Source organism: Pelophylax lessonae (genome assembly GCF_965119305.1).
Source record: "Pelophylax lessonae genome assembly, chromosome: 2".
NCBI lineage: Eukaryota > Metazoa > Chordata > Amphibia > Anura > Ranidae > Pelophylax > Pelophylax lessonae.
The window spans coordinates 101,522,319-101,541,506 of NC_138769.1; the positions used below are offsets into that span (position 1 = coordinate 101,522,319).

Consider the following 19,188-nt stretch of genomic DNA (forward strand, 5'->3'; position numbering starts at 1 on the left):
CTGGCGGGCACTGAATGAGGTACTGGATGAGGTACTGGCTGGCACTGGATGAGGTTCTGGCTGGCACTGGATGAGGTTCTGGCTGGCACTGGATGAGGTTCTGGCTGGCACTGGATGAGGTACAGGCTGGCAGTGGATTAGGTGCTGGCTGGCACTGGTTGAGGTTCTGGCTGGCACTGGATGAAGTACTGGCTGGCACTGGATGAGGTTCTGGCTGGCACTGGATGAGGTACTGGCTGGCACTGGACGAGGTTCTGGCTGGCACTGGACGAGGTTCTGGCTGGCACTGGACGAGGTTCTGGCTGGCACTGGATGAGGTTCTGGCTGGCACTGGATGGGGCATTGGATGAGGTACTGGCCTGGCACTGGGTGAGGTTCTGGCTGGCACTGGATGAGGTTCTGGCTGGCACTGGATGGGGCATTGGATGAGGTTCTGGCTGGCACTGGATGAGGCACTGGCTGGCACTGGATGAGGCTCTGGCTGGCACTGGATGAGGTTCTGGCTGGCACTGGATGAGGTTCTGGCTGGCGTTGGATATTTCGGGTCTGTTCACGTCTATACAGGAGCGGTGTTAAGACGCCACATTTAGGGCATTCTATTTATCTCAATGATCCCCCCATGCCCATAAATCTCACCAGAGAAGTGGAAGCACCTTTTTTTATATCACATCTCACCATAATGTCATGCCTACAAATGGGCGATGCGTTTGTGTGCGTTCCTGCATCGCATAACTCAGATGACTTCTATACACAGCCAGAGTCAGGTAAACAATGGTGAATGTTCACAACCTGGCTAAGCCATGATACTGACAGATTTTCCATCCAATCAGGCCATACATCAGATCTGCCATGCCGCCTGGTGACAGGTCCGCTGCAGCAATGAACCCTCCAGCAGGTGGCGCTGCGCCCTGAGCCTGGGCACGTGACGTCATTGCAGTGTCAGAAGTCGATACATTGTATCGGGGAGAGGGGAGAGCGATGAGCGCCGCATCCGGTCCTCCTTCCCATCAGGAATAGTGACGTGTGTGCGGTCCATGTCCTGCTGCTAGTGACGTCATGGAGCAAGCCCTGCGGGAACTGGCGGCTCACCTAGGAGTGTGCTCTGAGGGCCCGGGGCCCCATGTGGACGCCAACGACTGGGATTTCCTGGATATCGATATGAAGGACATCGATCTGCGATCCCTGCCCAGCGCCGTCATCTGCTGCAACCTGGAGCCCAGCCTGTTCTATGATGGCCGCTGCAGGGTGAGTGACAGCGACATATCTGTATGGGGGAGGGGGGAGTGTGTGCTACATGGGGGAGGGGTGTGTACAGAGGAAAGGGGGTGTACTGTATATTGGGGGGGGGCGGCTGTATACTGGGAGGGGAGGCTGTGTACAGAGGCGAGGGGTGTACTGTATACTGGGGGGGGGGGGGCTGTATACAGAGGAGAGGGGTGTACTGTATACTGGGGGACTGTGTACAGAGGAGAGGGGGTGTACTGTATACTGGGGGGGTGTACTGTATATGAGGGGGGGGGGGTGCTGTGTACAGAGGAGAGGCGTGTACTGTATACTGGGGGGGGGCTGTATACTGGAGGGGGGGCAGTGTACAGAGGAGAGGGGTGTACTGTATACTGGGGGGGTGTACTGTATATGAGGGGGGGGGGGGTGCTGTGTACAGAGGAGAGGCGTGTACTGTATACTGGGGGGGCTGTATACTGGGAGGGGAGGCTGTGTACAGAGGCGAGGGGTGTACTGAGGGGGGGGGGGCAGTGTACAGAGGAGAGGGGTGTACTGTATACTGGGGGGGGGGCTGTATACAGAGGAGAGGGGTGTACTGTATACTGGGGGGCTGTGTACAGAGGAGAGGGGGTGTACTGTATACTGGGGGGCTGTGTACAGAGGAGAGGGGGTGTACTGTATACTGGGGGGTGTACTGTATATGAGGGGGGGGGTGCTGTGTACAGAGGAGAGGCGTGTACTGTATACTGGGGGGCTGTGTACAGAGGAGAGGGGGTGTACTGTATACTGGGGGGTGTACTGTATATGAGGGGGGGGGTGCTGTGTACAGAGGAGAGGCGTGTACTGTATACTGGGGGGGGGCTGTATACTGGAGGGGGGGCAGTGTACAGAGGAGAGGGGTGTACTGTATACTGGGGGGGTGTACTGTATATGAGGGGGGGGGGTGCTGTGTACAGAGGGGAGGCGTGTACTGTATACTGGGGGGGCTGTATACTGGGAGGGGAGGCTGTGTACAGAGGCGAGGGGTGTACTGAGGGGGGGGGGGGCAGTGTACAGAGGAGAGGGGTGTACTGTATACTGGGGGGGGGGCTGTATACAGAGGAGAGGGGTGTACTGTATACTGGGGGGCTGTGTACAGAGGAGAGGGGGTGTACTGTATACTGGGGGGCTGTGTACAGAGGAGAGGGGGTGTACTGTATACTGGGGGGTGTACTGTATATGAGGGGGGGGGGTGCTGTGTACAGAGGAGAGGCGTGTACTGTATACTGGGGGGGGGGCTGTATACTGGAGGGGGGCAGTGTACAGAGGAGAGGGGTGTACTGTATACTGGGGGGGGGGGGCTGTGTACAGAGGAGAGGGGTGTACTGTATACTGGGGGGGGGGGGCTATGTACAGAGGAGAGGGGTGTACTGTATACTGGGGGGGCTGTGTACAGAAGAGAGGGGGTGTACTGTATACTGGGGGGGGCAGTGTACAGAGGAGAGGGGTGTACTGTATACTGGGGGGGGGGCTGTGTACAGAGGAGAGGGGTATACTGTATATGGGGGGGGCTGTGTACAGAAGAGAGGGGTGTACTGTATACTGGGGGGGGGGGCAGTGTACAGAGGAGAGGGGTGTACTGTATACTGGGGGGGGTGCTGTGTACAGAGGAGAGGGGTATACTGTATATGGGGGGGGGCTGTGTACAGAGGAGAGGGGGTGTACTGTATATGGGGGGGCTGTGTACAGAAGAGAGGGGGTGTACTGTATACTGGGGGGGGGGGGGCAGTGTACAGAGGAGAGGGGTGTACTGTATACTGGGGGGGGGGGGCTGTGTAGAGAGGAGATTGGTGTACTGTATACTGGGGGGGGGGCAGTGTAGAGAGGAGAGGGGTGTACTGTATACTGGGGGGGGGGCAGTGTACAGAGGAGAGGGGTGTACTGTATACTGGGGGGGGCAGTGTACAGAGGAGAGGGGTGTACTGTATACTGGGGGACTGTGTACAGAGGAGAGGGGGTGTACTGTATATGAGGGGGGGGGGGTGCTGTGTACAGAGGAGAGGCGTGTACTGTATACTGGGGGGGGGCTGTATACTGGAAGGGGGGCAGTGTACAGAGGAGAGGGGTGTACTGTATACTGGGGGGGTGTACTGTATATGAGGGGGGGGGGTGCTGTGTACAGAGGAGAGGCGTGTACTGTATACTGGGGGGGCTGTATACTGGGAGGGGAGGCTGTGTACAGAGGCGAGGGGTGTACTGAGGGGGGGGGGCAGTGTACAGAGGAGAGGGGTGTACTGTATACTGGGGGGGGGGCTGTATACAGAGGAGAGGGGTGTACTGTATACTGGGGGGCTGTGTACAGAGGAGAGGGGGTGTACTGTATACTGGGGGGCTGTGTACAGAGGAGAGGGGGTGTACTGTATACTGGGGGGTGTACTGTATATGAGGGGGGGGGGTGCTGTGTACAGAGGAGAGGCGTGTACTGTATACTGGGGGGCTGTGTACAGAGGAGAGGGGGTGTACTGTATACTGGGGGGTGTACTGTATATGAGGGGGGGGTGCTGTGTACAGAGGAGAGGCGTGTACTGTATACTGGGGGGGGGCTGTATACTGGAGGGGGGGCAGTGTACAGAGGAGAGGGGTGTACTGTATACTGGGGGGGTGTACTGTATATGAGGGGGGGGGTGCTGTGTACAGAGGGGAGGCGTGTACTGTATACTGGGGGGGCTGTATACTGGGAGGGGAGGCTGTGTACAGAGGCGAGGGGTGTACTGAGGGGGGGGGGCAGTGTACAGAGGAGAGGGGTGTACTGTATACTGGGGGGGGGGCTGTATACAGAGGAGAGGGGTGTACTGTATACTGGGGGGCTGTGTACAGAGGAGAGGGGGTGTACTGTATACTGGGGGGCTGTGTACAGAGGAGAGGGGGTGTACTGTATACTGGGGGGTGTACTGTATATGAGGGGGGGGGGTGCTGTGTACAGAGGAGAGGCGTGTACTGTATACTGGGGGGGGGCTGTATACTGGAGGGGGGCAGTGTACAGAGGAGAGGGGTGTACTGTATACTGGGGGGGGGGGCTGTGTACAGAGGAGAGGGGTGTACTGTATACTGGGGGGGGGGGGGCTATGTACAGAGGAGAGGGGTGTACTGTATACTGGGGGGGCTGTGTACAGAAGAGAGGGGGTGTACTGTATACTGGGGGGGGCAGTGTACAGAGGAGAGGGGTGTACTGTATACTGGGGGGGGGGGGCTGTGTACAGAGGAGAGGGGTATACTGTATATGGGGGGGGCTGTGTACAGAAGAGAGGGGTGTACTGTATACTGGGGGGGGGGCAGTGTACAGAGGAGAGGGGTGTACTGTATACTGGGGGGGGTGCTGTGTACAGAGGAGAGGGGTATACTGTATATGGGGGGGGGGGCTGTGTACAGAGGAGAGGGGGTGTACTGTATATGGGGGGGCTGTGTACAGAAGAGAGGGGGTGTACTGTATACTGGGGGGGGGGGGCAGTGTACAGAGGAGAGGGGTGTACTGTATACTGGGGGGGGGGGGGGGCTGTGTAGAGAGGAGATTGGTGTACTGTATACTGGGGGGGGGCAGTGTAGAGAGGAGAGGGGTGTACTGTATACTGGGGGGGGGGGCAGTGTACAGAGGAGAGGGGTGTACTGTATACTGGGGGGGGCAGTGTACAGAGGAGAGGGGTTGTACTGTATACTGGGGGGGGGCTGTGTACAGAAAAGAGGGGGTGTGCTGTATACTGGGGGGGGCTGTGTACAGAGGAGAGGGGGTGTGCTGTATACTGGGGGGGGGGGCTGTGTACAGAGAAGAGGGGTTGTACTGTATACTGGGGGGGGGGGGCTTTGTACAGAGAAGAGGGGGTGTGCTGTATACTGGGGGTGAGGCGTGTACAGAGGAGAGGGGGTGTACTGGGGGGGGGGGCTGTGTACTGAAGAGAGGGTGTACTGTATACTGGGGGGTGGGGAGCAGTGTACAGAGGAGAGGGGGTGTACTGTTTACTGGGGGTGAGACGTGTACAGAGGAGAGGGGGTTAACTGTGTACTGGGGGGGGGCTGTGTACTGAGGAGAAGGGGTTAACTGTGTACTGGGGGGGGGGGGCTGTGTACAAAGGAGAGGGGCCATTGAACACCAGAATTGGCAGGTCCCCCACTGGCACTGTGTACTTTTCACAGATGAGAGCAGGTTCACCCTGAGCACATACATGTGATAGACATGAAAGGGTCTGGAGAAGCCATGGAGAACGTTAGAGCTGCCTGTAACATTGTTCAGCATGACTGGTTTGGTGGTGGGTCAGTGACGGTCTGGGGTGGCATATCCATGGAGGGAGGCACAGACCTCTACAGGCTAGACAATGGCACCCTGACTGCCATTAGGTATGAAATCCTTGGACCCATTGTCAGACCCTACGCTGGTGCAGTGGATCCTGGGTTCCTCCTGGTGCACAATAATGCCCAGCCTCATGTGATGAGAGTATGCAGCCAGTTCCTGGAGGATGAAGGAATTGATATCATTGAATGGCCCCCACACTGACCTAAATCCAATAGAAAACCTCTGGGACATTATATTTCAGTCCATCTGACCCTGTCAGGTTGCACCTCAGTCTGTTCAGAAGCTCAGTGATGCTCTGGTCCAGACCTGGGAGGAAATACCCAAGGACACCATCCCTCGTCCCATTAGCAGCATGCCCCAATGTTGCCAGGCATGCATAGAAGCACATAGGGGGCCATACAAACTACTGAGGACCATTTTGAGTTGCTGCAATGAAATTTCAGCAAAATAGACTACACCACTGTTTAATTTTTTCACTTTGATTATTGGGGTGTCTATGAATTCATCCCTCTGTAGGTTGATCATTTTCAGTTCCATCAAATGATGTGGCATTCTTTGGTTCCTAACACATTACCCAGTCCATAGCAGTATAGATATCCAGCATGATATTTCTCCCCATTGAGATCTGATGTTTTTTCAAAGTGTTCCTTTCATTTTTTTTGAGCAGTGTATATATATATATATATATATATATATATGTGTGTGTGTGTGTGTGTATATATGTATATATATATATATATATATATATATATATATATATATATATATATATATATATTTTAGCAGAGACCCTAGAGAATAAAATGGCAGTCGTTGCAATATTTTATGTCACACTGTATTTGCACAGCGGTCTTTCAAAAAAAAAAAAAAGATAACTAAACAGTAAAGTTAGCCTCATTTCTTTGTATAATGTAAAAGATGAAGTTTCGCCGAGAATCGTGATCTTTATTCTAAGCCAAAAAAATTGTGATTCTCATTTTATCCAGAATCGTGCAGCTCTAGGATACGCTAACATTTTTTTTTCTTTGTTTGCCTTTTTTTCCCCCACAAAAGTAGAGTTACCCTTTAGGGTCAGTTCACACCACATGCGGTCCAGTGCGCTTTTTTTTTTCTGCATCAAAAATGCATGGATAGTAGGGTATATGGTTTTCAATGTCAAACATGCTGCATTTTTTTTTTCTGCACTGTACTGGAACCCAGTAAAATGCATCGGAACACACATGTCCCTAAGTGAAGAAAAAAGAGGGGGAAAAATGCTTGAACGCATCAAAAAATGCGCATGCAAAAAAAAGCATCCAGAACGCATTTGGACTGCATTTCTTTGGTGTGAACTGGCCCTTAAAGTGGTATTAACCACTTGCCGACCGCCGCACGACTATCTACGGCGGCGGTCAGCCCCTCACAGGCAAAGTGACGTAGGGCTACGTCACTAGCTTGTGAGGGTCTAGGGAGCGAGCGCGCGCCGCCGGAGGCGCGCTCCCGCGTGGTCACGGACCCCCCCGCGCATGTGACCGGCGGACCCGATGTCCGCCGGCCACTCTGCGATCGGCGGGGGAGAGGGAGAAAGTCAGGCAGCTTGTGTAAACAAGCTGCCTGTCATTCTCCCCTCTGTATGAGAGCTGATCATATGGATCTACTATGTAGATCCGTTGATCACTCTGCATGCAGCTGAAGCCACAGCCAATCACAGTTAGAATCACGCCCCTAGGGACACACACAGCCCCTCCCTCTCAAATAAAGTTAACCCCTTCGCTACCAGTGTATTTTTACAGTAACAGTGCATATATATAGCACTGATTACTGTAGAAATGTCACTGGTAACCCCAAAAGTGTCAAAAATGTCAGTCAAGGGTCCGATCTGTCCGCCGCAATGTCGCAGTACCGCAAAAAAAAATCGCAGATCGCCGCCATTACGCGTTAAAAAAAAAAACAACAAAAATGACAAAAATCTTTCCCTTAGTTAGTAAACGCAATAACTTTTGCGCAAACCAATCAAAATACGCTTTTTGCAATTTTTTTTTTACCAAACATAGGTAGCATAAAACAAATTGGCCGAAAATGTTAAAAAATTTTGATTTTTACATTTTTTTTGGGGGGAATTTCATATAAAAAAAAAGGGAAAAATATTGCTATTTTTGCAAAATTTACGCTCTTTTTTTGTTTATAGCGCATGATCAAAAAATCGCACAGGTGATCAAATACCGCCAAAAGAAAGCTCTGTTTGTGGGAAAAAAAGGACGCCAAATTCGTTTAGGTACAGCGTCGCATGACCGCGCAATTGTCCGTTAAAGTCACGCAGTGCCGAATCGCAAAATACCCCCCTGGTCAGAAAGGGGGTAAAATCTTCCGGGGCTTAAGTGGTTAAAGCCGTAGTATACTCCTTTTTCATTTTTACCTACAGGTAAGCCTATAATAAGGCCTATAATAAGGTCTTACCTGTAGGTAAAATTAATATCTCCTATACCTGCACGGTTTAGGAGATATTCGCCCTGCATGCAGCCGCTGACACCAGCGGCGCATGCACTCTGAAGGTCTGGTGTATCTTGCCTAACCTTCAGAGCTCCTTGCTGGAAAGTGAACTCCCACGCGCATGCATGGGAGTGACGTCATCGCTGCTCTGGCCAATCACAGCGCCAGAGCCGCCGAACCCGGAAGAGACGCAGAGGGAACATGTCGGCTCCCTCAGCGGTGTCAGGGCGACCTTGTGGGGGCTTCGTTCTAAGGTAAGTATTTCTTAATGTTCTAGTATGCGATCCATACTAGCACATTATGCCATTGTCCTGCAGGGTTTTTTTTTTTTTTTTTTTTTTTACACGGGATACAACCGCTTTAAACTCGCATGACAGCCAGCTGTAATGTACACTGTGCTGTGCATGTGCAGCTCAGTGTGCATTTATGGCACCCCTCTGTGCCGTGATGCGACTCCTGTGTGCCTGCGCAGCAGTGATGTCATCGCAGCTGGAGAGATTGATCCGGGAAGGAAGTCTTGTGAAAGATGGAAGCGCCTGTGACCAGCGAGAACGGTGGCAGCTCAGTGCTGGAGGGCTTAGTTTGTCAGTTAGGTCTGTCATACTGTGATAATAAATGATAAGCATAAAAATATATTATGGCATAAACCACAGCTGAACTGTAGGCTAAACAAATATCGTCCATATCCGTTCATCATGTGTATTCTTCTTGACTCTTGGTGTGCTTCGTGTATTTCCCCCAGATCTGTGCAGTAATCCAGTGTGAGACTTTCCCTCTGTGCAGGAGCTTCCTGGGATAAAGACCGCTCGCTGCGGCTCTCTCTCCTTGTGCAGGGTGACTGGTCTTGTCTCCGCCCCTCCTGTAGTTTTCTGCAAGCAGGCTGTAGTGGGTGGGGCCTGCAGGGCTCCTCCCACAGCTCTGCTGTCTGCATTGGCTAGGTGCAGCACAATGACAATGTCACTACTTCTTTTACAAGGTAATATCTGGGCTTGCATAGGCATTTGGTGCTCAGAAAGTGATTTTCTATCCTTTTGCGGCTTCAAGGAATACATTTTAAGTGAGAGCTTGTGCCCAGAGTTTAGCTTTCAGTTATCTGCAGAGCAAAGTTTTTTTATACGGTACATAGTATACTGTCTGTCTTCTGTGTGCCTAAAAGCACATATAATGGAAGAGTCTCATTTTGTATTGTGTATCCCAAACCAGATATGTTTTTTGTAGTTTGGGATAGTGTGGTGGATTAGAATCCCTGCCAGGTTTTTACTGCTATTCAGGGTCCTGTTAGAGAGATTTTCCTTTTGCTTCCTCTCCTGCTGACAGCATTGTGACCAGATGGAAAATTAAGGACAAATCAGCAACCGGAACACGGAGAGAAATAAGAACACGGAGAGAAATAAGAACACGGACAGAAATAAAAATCTGACAGGGGTTCTAGCCTTTTCATTCACTAAAAATAACATCTGCATTGCTGTTAGAGCAGGGCTTGACAAATTTGCTTGAAATCTAGGAGCCATTTTTTTTTGCGCATGCCGAATGGCCGGCTTCTGTCAGACTGGCTGCCATACACACGGGCCCAATGGCAGCCAGTTTTTAATGATCTGGGTGATGTTGCCTGGCATTCGACCCGTGTGTACTTTGTTTACTTCTTCTGAGTGATATTAGAGGAACACACCAACCACTATGACCAATTCAGTGATTTTTAAGTGGTCATTGTGGTAGGAGACAGAAACGCTGCACATGCTGAGATATATGTACAATTATGTGCTGGGGGCAAGTTGCCCCCTTAGCACATGTGACTTACTGCTGGCTGGTACTGCTGCGGGTACTGCTGGCTGGTACTGCTGGCTGGTACTGCTGGCGGGTAGTGCTGACTGGTACTGCTGGCGGGTAGTGCTGACTGGTACTGCTGGCGGGTAGTGCTGACTGGTACTGCTGGCGGGTAGTGCTGACTGGTACTGCTGGCGGGTAGTGCTGACTGGTACTGCTGGCGGGTAGTGCTGACTGGTACTGCTGGCGGGTAGTGCTGACTGGTACTGCTGGCGGGTAGTGCTGGCGGGTAGTGCTGGCGGGTAGTGCTGGCGGGTAGTGCTGGCGGGTAGTGCTGGCTGGTACTGCTTTGGGTAGTGCTGGCTGGTAGTGCTGTCAGTGGTACTGCTGGCTGGTAGTGCTGTGGGTACTGCTGGCTGGTTGTGCTGATGGACGGAGCCGGAACTACACTGGAAGCATCGGCTCCGTTCTGTCACAGCTGACACAGACAGCTGGGACATCGTGAGGCACTTGCGGGTGTCCGCACCCCGTGGTAGACTTGGGACGTCTGACGACAAGACACCCGCCGCAGTGTAGCCTAGGTGCCAGGCCGCTCATTCTAGTGGCCAATGTGACCTGGCGCCCAGGGTTTGTCGAGCCCTGTGTTAGAGAGTTCTTCACCCTCCCTGTTGACAGGAAGTGAGGGGTAATCTCTCTAATGGAGCCCTGGATAGCAGTAACAATCTGACAGGGCTTCTAACACTTGCCCACTTTAACCAAAATTTAAAAAAAAAAAAAAATCAATTAGTTCTGGCATATGTACAAACCATTGCAGGATCATTTTATTTCCTGTGCGTCTGGTCTGGAGCAGAATATATTTTCACCCGTTCCCCCTGTGTACCCCTGAGATAGTCTTGGAATAGAGGCAGATAGTTGTCTTGTACTGTGGCATGCTGGGTATATTTATTGATAAGTGCATGTCAGGACAGTGTAACGGGTTGCCATGGCAACAGATGCTGGAAATGCTGCTTGCTGTAAATTGATAGGTGTGATGATGGTTAGGAGCGGAGAGAGCCCATTGTGTGTGAGAGCTCAGGAAGTGCAGACAGCGGATACAAGTTATCGCATGGCATGTCGATAGAATAGGAAACGGGGAGTATGAAATCTAAGATGTATCAATGTAGGTGCCAGCTCCAAACATACCTATATCCTTTACGATGGATACATATCAAATATTAGAGTGATAGACATATCAAATGATCAGGAGATATATAGCAAGATAAACAGATATCAAATATAATATAAATAGACAGATATCAAATATAATATGAATATATATCAAACGATCTATAGATATCATTATATACAGTATAAGATAAACAGAGATCAATTATTAGATAGATATCAATTATCAAACGATCAATAGATACCAAGTATAAGATAAATAGACAGATATATAATGTAAGACCGATAGATATCATAAGATAGATACAGTATCTCACAAAAGTGAGTACACCCCTCACATTTTTGTAAATATTTTATTCTATCTTTTCATGTGACAACACTGAAGAAATGACACTTTGCTACAATGTAAAGTAGTGTACAGCTTGTATAACAGTGTAAATTTGCTGTCCCCTCAAAATAACTCAACACACAGCCATTAATGTCTAAACCGCTGGCAACAAAAATTAGTACACCCCTAAGTGAAAATGTCCAAATTGGGCCCAAAGTGTCAATATTTTGTGTGGCCACCATTATTTTCCATCACTGCCTTAACCCTCTTGGGCATGGAGTTCTCCAGAGCTTCACAAGTTGCCACTGCAGTCCTCTTCCACTCCTCCATAACGACATCACGGAGCTGGTGGATGTTGGAGACCTTGAGCTCCTCCACCTTCCGTATGAGGATGCCCCATAGATGTTCAATAGGGTTTAGGTCTGGAGACATGCTTGGCCAGTCCATCACCTTTACCCTCAGCTTCTTTAGCAATACAGTAGTCATCTTGGAGGTGTGTTTGGGGTCGTTATCATGTTTGAATATTGCCCTGCGGCCCAGTCTCCGAAGGGAGGGGATCATGCTCTGCTTCAGTATGTCACAGTACATGTTGGCATTCATGGTTCCCTCAATAAATTGTAGCTCTCCAGTGCTGGCAGTGCCAGACCATGACACTCCCACCACCGTGATTGGCTGTAGGCAAGAAACACTTGTCTTTGTACTCCTCACCTCATTGCCACCACACACGCTTGACACCATCTGAACCAAATAAGTTTATCTTGGTCTCATCAGACCACAGGACATGGTTCCAGTAATCCATGTCCTTAGTCTGCTTGTCTTCAGCAAACTGTTTGCAGGCTTTCTTCTGCATCATCTTTAGAAGAGGTTCCTTCTGGGACGACAGCCATCCAGACCAATGTGATGCAGTGTGCGGCGTATGGTCGGAGCACTGACAGGCTGACCCCCCACCCCTTCAACCTCTGCAGCAATGCTGGCAGCACTCATACCTCTATTTCTCAAAGACAACCTCTGGATATGACGCTGAGCAGGCGCACTCAACTTTTTTGGTCAACCATGGCGAGGCCTGTTCTGAGTGGAACCTGTCCTGTTAAACTGTTGTATGGTCTTGGCCACTGTGCTGCAGCTCAGTTTCAGGGTCTTGGCAACCTTCTAATAGCCTAGACCATCTTTATATCTTTATGTAGAGCAATAATTATTTTTTTTCAGATCCTCAGAGAGTTCTTTGCCATGAGGTGCCATGTTGAACTTCCAGTGACCAGTATGAGAGAGTGAGAGCGATAACACCAATTTTAATACACCTGATCCCCATTCACACCTGGGACCTTGTAACACTAACGAGACACATGACACTGGGGAGCGAAAATGGCTACCTGGGCTCAATTTGGACATTTTCGCCTAGGGGTGTACTCACTTTTGTTGCCAGCGGTTTAGACATTAATGGCTGTGTATTGAGTTATTTTGAGGGGACAGCAAATTTACACTGTTATACAAGCTGTACACTCACTACTTTACATTGTAGCAAAGTGTCATTTCTTCAGTGTTGTCACATGAAAAGATATAATAAGATATTTACAAAAAATGTGAGGGGTGTACTCACTTTTGCGAGATACTGTATATAGAGATCAAATATTAGTTGGATATCAAAAGATATAGAAATATAGAGAGAGATCAAGAATTAGTTGCATAGATAGACAGACCGATATGAAATGATCAATACATAAACTATTGTCAAACATATTGGGACACCTGCCTTTACATGAACTTCAGCCCTGTAAGGTTTTTTCCCCCTTAATGACCCGGCCATTTTTTGCAATACGGCACTGCATTACTTTAACTGACAATTGCGCTGTCGTACGACACTGTACCCAAATAAAATGTCCTTTTTTTCCCCACAAAAAGAGTTTTCTTTTGGTGGTGTTTGATCACCTGTGCAGTTTTTATTTTTGTGCTATAAAAAAAAAGAAAAAAAAAAACAATTCTGGAAAAATCAATATTTTTTACTTTCTGCTATAAAACGCATCCAATAAAAAAAATGTAAAAAAATTTAATTTTTTTAAATATTTTAGGCCAATATGTGTTCTGCCATGTATTTTTGGTAAAAAAAAATCCCAATAAGTGTATATTGATTGGTTTGCGCAAAAGTTATCGCGTCTACAAACTAGGGGATAGATTTATGGCATTTTTATTTTTTTTTACTAGTAATAATGGCGATCAGCGATTTTTTATTTTTTTTTTTCCCCGTGACTGCGACATTACGGCAGAGAGATCGGACACCTAATTGACACTTTTGAGGGGACCCATGACGATACTACAGTAATCAGTGCTAAAAATATGCACTGTTACTGTACTAATGACACTGGCAGGGAAGGGGTTAACACCAGGGGTGATCAGGGGGTTAAGTGTGTCCCTAGGGAGTGCTTTCTAACTGTATGGGGGATAGAATCACTAGATGGAACATAGAGATCTGTATTCCTGAATAGAAGGATCACTGTGTTCTTCTGTGACAGAACAGGGATCTGCCTTGTTTACATCGGCAGACCGCCATTCGATCTCTATGGGGAGCGATCGCAGGCGGCCGCCGGACCTGCTGATTGGCTCCCCCTCTGGCCATACAGATATATGTGCGTTGGCTGGTCAGCAAGTGGGTAAAGTGATTGTAAAGTTTTTTTTTTTTTAAATAAAAATAACAAACATGTTCTACTTACCTCCTCTGTGCAGTTGGTTTTGCACAGCGCAGCGCCGATCCTCCTCTTCTCTGGTCCCTCTTCTGTGCTCCTGGCCCCTCCCTCCTGTTCAGTGCCCCCACAGCAAGCAGCTTGCTTATGGGGACACCCGAGCCGAGTCACAGCTCCCTGTGTCCATTCAGACACGGAGCGGCAGCCCGGCCCCCCTCTCTCCTGGTTGGCTGGCTGACTGACATTGACAGCAGAGGTAGCCAATGGTGGTGTGGCTGTGTCTTAGCCAATCAGGAGGGAGAGACACTCCTAGACATCGCTGGAGAGAGATGGGGCTCAGGTAAGTATTAGGGGGTGCTGGGGAGGCTGCTGCACGCAGAAGGTTTTTAATCTTAATGCATAGAATACATTAAAATAAAAACCTTCTGCCTTTACAACTCCTTTAACCACTTCCTGACCGCCCGCCGCCTTTTTACTGCGGCCCTCCTGCGCAAACTGACGTAGACCTACGTCGGTCGCACGCCTGCAGCTAGGGGGCCAGCCCGCGTCGCCAGGGGCGCTCTCCCTCCCCCCCACTCGGCAGCGGGGAAGCCGATGCACTGGCCAGGTGGCCGCCTGACACCCGCGATCGTTCCCCGCTGAGAGAGGACGGTTGGCTGTTGTAAACACAGCTGACTGTTCTTCTCCGTGGAATGATCATAGAGCCCCTGTGATCCTTCTATATAGGAACACAGGTCTCTATGGTCATTCCACAAGCCACGCCCCCCCACAGTTAGAATCACTCCCCTAGGCTCACATTTAACCCCTTGATCACCCACAATGTTAACCCCTTCCCTGCCAGTGACATTATTACAGTAACAGTGCATATTTTTAGCACTGATTACTGTAGTAGTGTCACTGGTCCCTCCAAAAGTGTCAAAAATGGCAGTTAGGGGTCCGATCTGTCACAGTCCCACTAGAAATCGCAGATCGCTGCCATTACTAGTAAAAAAAAAAAAAAAAACATACAATAAAAATGACATAAATCTTTCCCATAGTTAGTAGACTCAATAACTTTTGCGGAAATGCGCTTATTTTAAATTTTTTTTTTTACCATTGGTCTAAAATGTTAAAAAAATTAGATTTTTAAATTTTTTTTTTTTTGAGAATGTTATATAGCAGAAAGTGAAAAATGTTTTTATTTTTATTTTTTTTTCAGAATTGTTGCTCTTTTTTTGTTTATAGCGCAAAAAATATAAATTGCACAGGTGATCAAATACCACCAAAAGAAAGCTCTATTTGTGGGGAAAAAAGAACATCAATTTTTTTGGGTACAATATTGCACGACCACGCAATTTTCCGTTAAAGTAACGCAGTGCCGAATCGCAAAATATGGCCTGGTCATTAAATGGGAAAATCTTCCGGTCCAGAAGTGGTTAAGAATGATGCATAGTAAAAGTATAGAGATCTGACCACTAGAGGGTGCTAAGTGAACATTTTACAGTACTATAATACTTCCTGCGGCTCGTATTGGACTGCGGTGTTGGACTTGCTGCCTGATACCATTGCCTCTCTAGGTTTTTCACTCCTGTGTATTTTTTTTTCTTTTGTTATCTAAGCACATTGACTATCTTCTGGTCAATATTTTAAAGCCCAACTGAGCTTTCAGTTTAACCACTTCAGCTCCGGAAGGTTAACCCCCCCTTCATGACCAGACCATTTTTTGCAATACGCCATTGCGTTACTTTAACTGATAATTGCGCAGGCGTGCGACACTGTACCAACATGTATATTCTTCCCCCCCCCCACAAGTAGAGCTTAATTTTAGTGGTATTTGATCACCTCTGCGTTTTTTTATTTTTTGTGCTAAATAAATGGGTGACGATTTTGAAAAAAAAAAAAATATATATTTTTTACTTTCTGCTGTAAAACACATCCAATTAAAAAAAAAAAAAAAAAATTTCATCATTTTAGGCCAATATGCATTCTGCTACATGTTTTTGGTAAAAAAAAAATCCCAATATATGTATATTGATTGGTTTGTTTGCGCAAAAGCTATAGCTTCTACAATCTATGGGAATTTTTTTTTTTTAACTAGTAATCAGTGCGATTTAGCGACTTATAGCGGGACTGCGATATTGTGGCAGACAAATCGGACACCTTACTGCCACTTTTGACACTTTTTTGGGGACCATTGACACTAATACAGTGATCAGTGCTAAAAAATATGCTCTGTCACTGTACTAATGACACTGGCAGGGAAGGGGATAACATCGGGGGCGATCAAGGGATTTAATGTGTTCCTTGGGAGTGGTTACTAACTGTGGGGGATGTGCTTTGATTGGGGAAAGACAGAGATCCGTGTTCCTGCTTTGCAGGAACACAGGATCAGTACATTCCCCTTTCACTGAACAGCAGTGTGCCTTGTTCTGCCTTTTTGCCGAATGATTGGTGAGTCCTGCCGGCACAGAGCGGCCACCCTGCCACAGTATGTGCGCGGGACGGCTTCTAAGCGGTAAACTCTGCCATATATAAATACATTCCGGGTACATCCAAGCAGGCACAGCAGAGTTGCCGACTGCTTACAACTTTTTTTTTTATTTTTTTAAATTTTTTTCTGACTAAACAGACTATTTACTGTCACAGCACATTTTACTGACCACCTAAAATATGATACTAAACCAATCAATATTTAAACAAGATCAATCATATGTAAACATTTACATTACCCATATCAAGTTATCTGCCCAGTTTTTTTTTTTTTTATCTTTTTTTATTTATTTTATTTTTTTAATTTTTTTTACATTTAAAATAAAGGAGATTTAGGCCCCATTCACATACAAGCGACGCTACTTCGCACCGCGACCTCCTTTTTTTTACTACACTATAGCGTGGTTGACTCTTTTATGCTGATAGCAAAGGGTCATAAATTCTGTGGTGAGTGACAGCAGGTCACACTGATTTTACTGGCCTGTTGCCTAATTATTTGCAAATGTTCTTCCAGCTCTTCCTTGTTAGTACCACTTACTTTGCCAGCTTTTCCTTGCCCTGCCCCAACTTTTTGGAGACGAATTGTTGCCATCAAATTCAAAATGACCTTATTTTTTTCTTAAAATTGTTCATATTCCCAGTTGGTATGTTTTTTTTTCTTTTTTTATTGTGAATAAAATATGGGTTTATGGGAATGGGCAAAGTGTCAATGTCTGTCTATATATATATATATATATCTCGTGGTCTTCTTGCTCATGTCTCCAACATGACGATGAAAGAGAAGACCACCCAACAGCAAAATTGATAAAATATTTTTAGAAACACATAAACGGCTTTTGCTGCTGGTTGATGTTCCTTCTTTCTTTCCAAATCCATGGTTAATGTCGAGAGTGACAGCCTCCAGGAGTGTGTGGAGATCTTCATTATTGGTTTGGTGCTGTTTGCGATTCTTTTCCCCAAAGCTACCTTTTTGGCTTTTCCATTAATTTGGGGGTCAATTGAATCTGGTAAACTGCCATTTCTCTATTGGTGGGATCTCTCTGAACTTTCTTAGGAGTTGGATCTCTTCCTGCATGCCCTTTGGATTCTTTTGGTTCGTTTTGCCAATCGCCTTTGGACCAATCGCATATATATTTTCATTAAGGAATTTTCATTTGTATATGGAACTTCTCCACTTTTTATAAGATTTTCTGGACACTATTTTTTTTTTTTCATTTACATGTTTTTTTTCAAATTTTCACTTGTGGGGTGGGTACACATATATGTGTATGGACATATATGTAATTTATTGTTTATCTGATCTTCATTTAATCTTTTAGACTTGCGCAGCACTTTTTGTTTATATTAAAAAGATAATGAGTTCCTGCGAGCTACCTTTCAATACCAGATTTTTAAAATGCCGCAAACACTTCACTTCTCATAAAAAGTGTAAATACTCTAAAATATATAAAAAATGTGTTGCGCAGAATAAAAATCTATTAAATATGATAAATATCCTCAATAGATAAACTGGTGCATATACAAATACAATTGGATGAATCCCTAATGATCCTCCTCAATATAAAAGTCTGGTATATATAAATATGATAAATATAACATGTACAAGGTGAATAATATATACCAGACTTTTATATTGAGGAGGATCATTAGGAATTCATCCAATTGTATTTGTATATGCACCAGTTTATCTATTGAGGATATTTATCATATTTAATAGATTTTTATTCTGCGCAACACATTTTTTAGCGCCGGTTCACATTACCGCGACGCTACTTCGGGTGGCGACCTCCGAGGTCGCGGTGCGAGCAGCGCGCCGCGACCTCGGAGCGGCCGCCACGGACTTCATAACATTGAAGTCTATGGCGGTCGCCTCCTGGTCGCCCCAAAGAAGCTCCGGACCCTTTTTCTAGGTCGGAGCGACTTGTGTCGCTCCTATTAGAACGGGTCCGCAGCTTCCCTATGGGAGGCGACCTGCAGCGACCTGTGAGGCGACCAGGTCGCCTCACAGGTCGCCCTAGTGTGAACCGAGCCTTCTATATTTTTGTTTATATACCATAGTTTGTAGACGCTATAACTTTCATACAAACCAATTATTATACACTTATTGGGATTTTTTTTTTCTTTACCGAAGACACGTAGCAGAATACATCTTGGCCAAAATTTTATGAAGAAATTTTACTTTTTTGGATATATTTTGTAATAAAGTAGAAAATTATATATATTTTTTTCAAAATATTCAGGTCTTTTTTTTCGTTTTGTAGAATAAACAACCCAGTTGTGAACAAATATCGTCAAAAAAAGTTCTATTTGTGTAAAAAAAATGATATAACTTTTTAATTTGTGTGCAGTATTGCATGCAATTTCCAGTTAAAGTAGCACAGTGCTGAATAGTAAAAAATGCCCTGGCATGCAGGGGGTAAAACCTTCCGGAGGTCAAGTGGTTAAATGAGCTCAGAGGGTATAGCCTATATGCGAAGCGGTTGATATTATCTTTCTGGCCCATCTTTTGCCTCGATCATTCCCTGTGTTAGATAGCCGCATCCTTTACTACATGACATCTGATCGGAGTACTCACTACTGCAAGCACCACCCTCCCTTTTATATATATATATATATATATATATATATATATATATATATATATATATATATATATATATATATATATATATATATATATATATATAATACTCTAAAATATTAACAGTTTTCAAAATCACATTAATAAAATTACTTTTAAAAAGAAATGTAACAAAAACTCAACGTTTCAT

At 46.7% G+C, this 19,188-nt stretch overlaps 1 protein-coding gene across 1 annotated transcript in view; it reads left to right on the top strand.

The window, feature by feature from the left end:
- Nucleotides 1–974: 974 nt before the first annotated feature.
- Nucleotides 975–19,188, top strand: part of RCAN1 (regulator of calcineurin 1) — a 167,642-nt gene continuing 149,428 nt past the window's right edge. Inside the window, exon 1 of the mRNA XM_082244912.1 lies at nucleotides 975–1,245. Within this exon, the coding sequence (XP_082101038.1) occupies nucleotides 1,057–1,245 (189 nt within the window). The 5' untranslated portion in view covers nucleotides 975–1,056. The remainder of the gene's footprint in view (nucleotides 1,246–19,188) is intronic.